This window comes from Bremia lactucae, linkage group LG18, assembly GCF_004359215.1.
Source record: "Bremia lactucae strain SF5 linkage group LG18, whole genome shotgun sequence".
In the NCBI taxonomy this organism is placed as follows: Eukaryota; Oomycota; class Peronosporomycetes; order Peronosporales; family Peronosporaceae; genus Bremia; species Bremia lactucae.
This window is the reverse complement of record NC_090627.1, coordinates 1,193,460-1,199,232: the sequence shown is the minus strand read 5'-3', so window position 1 is coordinate 1,199,232 and position 5,773 is coordinate 1,193,460. Positions and strand designations below refer to the sequence as shown.

At 47.6% G+C, this 5,773-nt stretch overlaps 2 protein-coding genes across 2 annotated transcripts; both read right to left on the bottom strand.

Annotated features, from left to right (window-relative positions):
- Window positions 1-992: 992 nt before the first annotated feature.
- CCR75_002903 (uncharacterized protein) lies at window positions 993-3,215 on the bottom strand (the record flags this gene model as incomplete). The annotated part of the gene is made up of 1 exon (XM_067961000.1): window positions 993-3,215. The coding sequence occupies one exon, from the start codon at window positions 3,213-3,215 to the stop codon at window positions 993-995; it is 2,223 nt and encodes a 740-aa protein (XP_067819839.1).
- A 642-nt stretch (window positions 3,216-3,857) lies between these two features.
- Window positions 3,858-5,743, bottom strand: CCR75_002902 (uncharacterized protein; the record flags this gene model as incomplete). The annotated part of the gene is made up of 2 exons (XM_067960999.1): window positions 3,858-5,603; window positions 5,681-5,743. 2 exons carry the CDS (start codon window positions 5,741-5,743, stop codon window positions 3,858-3,860), a joined length of 1,809 nt encoding a protein of 602 aa, XP_067819838.1.
- Between the last annotated feature and the right edge of the window lie 30 nt (window positions 5,744-5,773).

Below are 5,773 nucleotides of genomic sequence, written 5' to 3'. Positions count from 1 at the left end.
GTAAAACATGCTGATGAAGTTTCCATGGTTTTCCCTCTACTGCACTGGTGCAGTAGCCACACTTAGCACTGTAGCAGTTACCACAGCTCTTGTTGGTAGACCGGGAAAAAATTGCCCAACGTGCACCTTGGGTGGGGAGAGGGGCAGCAAAGCCATCTGGAGGAGGTAGGAGGGGCATGTTGCAGGCAGGAGCAATGAGCGGAAGGGGAGATAAATGAAGCCAGGCTTTATAAATTCTTTGTGCCCCCTTAAACAGTGCAACTTAATGTTGAAAGGGGCATGTCTATAGTTTGTACCCCCTTAAAAAGGCCACGAAATATGGCAAGGGGCATGCCTTTTGAGCATGCCCGTGCCTTCATGCCCCGTACCTACAAGCAACGTTATACTTGCTACCTAGCAGCTCAAACACATGTCGCCAAAAACCTGACGTAAACATGGATCCCGGTCCGATACTATGGACTCGGGCATCCCGTGTAGTGGGTATACATGATCCAAGAACAAGAAAGCTTAGGAATTAATGAGCGTAAGATCAATTCACTCAGAAATAACACACCCAATCAATATACTCACTTTTGGTTTTACAATTTTGACCACAATTAATTACTATGCAAGCAAATCTTTCAATTTGCACGATTGTTCCATTTTTTGTCATGTATTTTACGAATAAATTAAATTCTAAAATAATGATACAGAAAACCCTTCATTACATTTGCACAAGATTTAAAATTTAAAATTCAGATGTCTTTCAAAAACGCAATTTTGTAAGCAATTTATTTAATTAGATTGCATGCATTCAAAAATAATTATATAATCAACACTGGAAGAAAGGCTAAACAACGGTTAGCTGATTCGTTGCTTCATTCACCAATTGAACCAATCTAAGCTGAAATTTCAAAATGAACAGTCTTATTCAATTTCGCATTAAATCGCAATGCTTCATTCTCTTAAAAGTGGCAACGGCATTCTTTCTTCCTTTTTCAAAAGGATTTACTTCAAATTTGGTCGGCAATCGGTGAATACTGACGGCGCGTGCGATTCTGGCGCCAGCGCACAATGGCAAAGACGGAAGCAGCAACGGCTGTGAGAGCGAGGGCAATAAAGCCCACGGAGGCCCCAGCGCCCCACTTGGTCATGGACGCGAACAAGTGGCTTGATTTTGCTTTCTTCATTGGTCCATCGATCGAAACAGGTGTAACCGCAGGGAACTTTGCTGGAGCACTACCGGGTACACTCAGCAAATGAGCAGCGCCACCGAAATCGCAAGTGGCACCATTCTCACGTTTCAGATGCCAGTACTTGTTAAACACCCAATCGCACTGCTCTTGCAGCGTCGGGAAACGCTTTTTAATGCCAGTGCAGTCAATGTCTGGAAAGTTGCAAGCAAACGCAAGGCCATCTTTGAGCTCAAACTCTTTGACACCACGCTTGGCACGGCAGACGAAATCACCTTGATCTTCCTTTAAGCACGCTTTCCCGACACCGTCGCTCTCGTGATAGTCCGATACGTTTTTCGGAAATGCCCCAAGACGCACAAGATCCAAAAAGCTCCACTTTGTGGCAAATTCAGTCTTAAAGTTCCAAAAGTACCATCCGTGGCCATTTGCAAATCCGTTAAGCTTCTTCAAGGTAAGTTGTCTCGTCAAGGCAGCATCGTCTTTTTGGCCAAAGGAAGATTGGCTTGTTACAGGACATTTGCCAAAGGACGGACCAGACACGCCTGTACCGTATGGCCCTTGAATTGGCCTTGTCTTGTCGAGAGGAGTGCCCGGGAATCCCTTGCCAAGGTACGTACTATTAATCGGACAATCCACTAAGTGGCAAGCCACCTTTGGAAAGCCTGGTAAGTTGTCATTGAATCCATTGAGCCACATGGCGCAATTATCAGTGCCAATTGACCACTCTCCGACGATTACAGGCATCAAGGCATTCTCCATATCACTAATGACGTACTTCTGCTGGCACGCGTTGGAAAAGAAGTCGGCAATAGTTCCAGGTGAGTTCCACGCCTGATAGATGTGGGTATCTAAAGCGATATCGGGGCACCCCTTGAGAAAATCGGCCCAAAACGAAATTCCAAAGCGGAATGAGTCATGGATCACAAATTTCCATGCCGGGGCAAGAGCCTTGACTCGCTTGTACGACTTCCAATAGTATTCTTTCAAGACGGTAATTGGTGTAAGCTCCCACGGTTCGTTCACAGGCTCAAGCCCCATTATCGCTTTGTGGCCCTTGTAGCGATTGATAATGGCTTCGATAGCTACAATGGAGTGGTTGAGATTTGAGTAGTTAATACTCGAGTAGTTGTGCTTCTCGACATCAAACGTGCCAGCCCATTCAGCCTGTCGGATAGGCCAGTGCTCGAACGTCGTCGTTCCTACTGGTTGCGTACTGGCAACTGATGTCCACTTGACAGAAGAAGATCTACCACTGTTGTCAAAGCCATTTTGTGAGCCGATTAGGCCATGAACGTCCAATAGAATCTCTAGATTATACTTCAGGGCTAACTCTGCCACGCGATCTAGTGCTTCCACGGCACCATCGGTACAGCCAGCAAATGGCTCGTACGGATTGAATATCCAGTCTCCGACCGGTACACGCATCGAATTGATCCCTGCCGCCGCGAGCTCCGCGATGTCGTTTTCAGTGACCCAGGCATCGTAATGAATACGTAGCTGGCGATTCGCTTCCTCCTTGCCCAGAGCCGTACAGAACGTGTACATGTCCATCGCAGTCTTCTCGGGGGCCTTGTCACCAAATCTCTGCTGCGTGTTGAGAAACTGGTAAAACAGCGTGGGTGTGATCCACGGCTCTAGCACGAGCCAGCCACCTAAGTTCACACCGCGAACTTGCCGGTTGAACGGCGTGGCGTGCGTGTCCAACGAGCACGTCTGGTCCGTGTCATTTGGCTTAAAGGTCGTAAACACGCCACTATCCTGTCCAAACATGGAGGCCTCGCCGTGCTTCCAGTACCATTCATAGTCTGGTTGCTCGGGCGTATCGTGCGGGCCAAGATCAGGTGCTGGGACAGTCGATGCCTTTTCCGCAGGCGTCGTGGTAGCGGGCGTGCCAGCAGCCGGAAGGCTGTTGTGTGAGTTTCCCGCTGGGGCGACAATCGCAGGCTTGACGGGATCTTCAGCGACGCTGCTTGGTTGCAGCCCCATTAACGTGAGCGTGCATAGCGCAGCTGCGGACTTTAAGCGCATTCCGCACATCATGTTTCCTTTTGGTTGAAGTTGCCGACCAGTGCGCACTATGAAGCGAATGCGGAAGTGCGAGTGGGAAGGCTTTGTCTCTTTCTAAAGATCCGAGGTATTAATTACAAAAGTAGCCAATTCGTGCTCGAATGAGAGTCGGATAATGTCAACAAAGAGTTGAAAATTACACATGGCTTGCGGTGTTGCGATCTTCTCGACGTTTGATTGCTTTTGATTGGCTACTACTATATGGAAAAAGGAGGCTGACCGGATCTTATAGGACGGGATGACAAAATACGATTGATATAGAAGCGTCATTAGGTCACGAGCAGCTGATGTTGTGGTCGTACCATGGGTAGATTCTATCTGCAACTCTGCTGGAGCTAATTTCACAAAATTTGATATATTTGTCAATGAAAGACACTTGCTTTATCGGTCGATGGGGAAGGCATCGGTATTCTCCGACCTACGTGCCTCATAGTAGCCTTGGCAATAGAAGTCACATCTATAAAAGCCATACCAAACAATTGCATTTACAGCTCGAGCAATGCATCAAGATTATAAAACAACAAGCATCTCAGCAAATGGTTTCATTACACGGCTATATATAAGAATTCAAAGCTAGCTTTTTGTATCCAGCCTACTATATTGCATGTATGTCATTCAATCATCTACACCAGCGACAATAATGTGCCCAATCAATGGCGAGTACTCCTCTCGCCTCCTGTGACGCGCCATGGCCATGACAAAAGCCAGTCCACTGAAGCCGAGAACGACGCCCAAGAGCGTCCAAATGAGAATCTTCTCGTTGTAAACGGACGCGAAAGATACTTGATGCTCGACGTTCAATAGGATTGGTATGGCCACTAAATGCGCGGCCCCCCCAAAATCACACGTCGCTCCTCCTTCACGATGCGCGTGCCAATATTCATTAAATGCCCAATCACAGCGCTCCTCAATCGTACGAAAGCGCGAGAGAAGATCTGTACAATCGACTTTCCCATCGTCGCCTCCACAGGCAAAATCCAAGCCATTTTCAAGCTCCAATGGCCTTACGCCACGCTTTGCCGAGCACAGAAACGCACCGTCGTCTTCATCCACGCAAGCCGTCAAGACGTTATCATCCGCGTGGTAACTCGATACATTCTTTGGAAACGCTCCTTTTCGAACAAGATCCAAGAAATTCCAGCGGGAACCAAATTCCGTCTTGAAATTCCAAAAGTACCAACCGTGACCTACGGCAAATGCATTGAGCTTTTTAAGATTCAAATTACGTGTAAATACAAGCTCGTCGTCGGCAGTCTGTTGATTAAACGACGTGTTACTCGTAATAGGACAGTCTCCAAACGACGGACCAGATTGTCCCGTGCCGTACGGACCTTGAATTGGCCTCGTGGTGTCTAACGGAGTGCCTGGGAAATTGTTACCAAGATAAGTGCTTTGAATCGGACACTTTGTCGTCTGACATTGGACCGTCGGGAAGCCTGGCAAATTATCATTAAACCCATTGAGCCACATGGCACAATTATCCGTTCCAAGGGACCATTCGCCCACAATTACTGGCATCATGGCATTCTCCATCTCCGCAATCGTGTACTTTTGCTGGCAAGCATTGGAGAAATAATCCGTACTCGTACCAGGTGAGTTCCATGCTTGATAAATGTGCGTATCAAGCGCAATATCCGGACACCCGCGCATAAATTGCGACCAATACGCCACCCCAAACCGAAACGAATCGTGAAGCACAAATTTCCAATGCGGTGCACGGGCTTTGACACGTTTGTACGATTTCCAATAGTATTCTTTCAATAGATCAATGGGTGTGAGTTCCCATGGCTCGTTCACTGGCTCGAGACCAATTATTGCAGGATGGTGGGCATAGCGATCGACAATAGCTGCCACGGTTCGTAGCGAATGATTCAAGTGCTCGTAATTGATTGATTTGTACGAATTCGTGACGGGATCGAACTCACCGGCCCATTCCGCCGAGCGTACTGTCCAGTGTTCAAATGTCGTGGTCCCAACGGGACGAGTACTGGCAATCGACGTCCACTTGACGGACGAAGCCATGCCGCTATTGTCAAATCCATTTTGAGAACCCACGAGACCGTGAATATCGAGCAACAAGTCGATCTTGTACTTGTTGGCGAGGTCAGCAACACGGTCAAGTGCGTCGATCGCACCTTCCGTGCATCCAATGTAGGGCTCATAGGGATTAAACATCCAGTCCCCAACTGGCACACGGAGCGAATTCACACCAGCTTCCGCCATTTCTTTCAAATCGGCTTCGGTGACCCACGTTGCGTAGTGAATACGGAGTTGACGATTCGCTTCCTTTTTCCCAAGAGCAGTACAAAATGTAAACATGTCCATCGCAGTCTTCTCAGGCGCTTTGTCACCATAGCGTTCCTGCGTACTGAGAAATTGATAAAAAAGGGTCGGAGTGATCCATGGCTCAAGCACGAGCCAACCACCGAGATTCGCACCACGAACTTGCTTGTTAAACGGAGTGGCATGTCGATCACTGGAACATGTTTGATTTTCATCATTCGGTTTGAAATTTTCGAAAAATTCGAAGT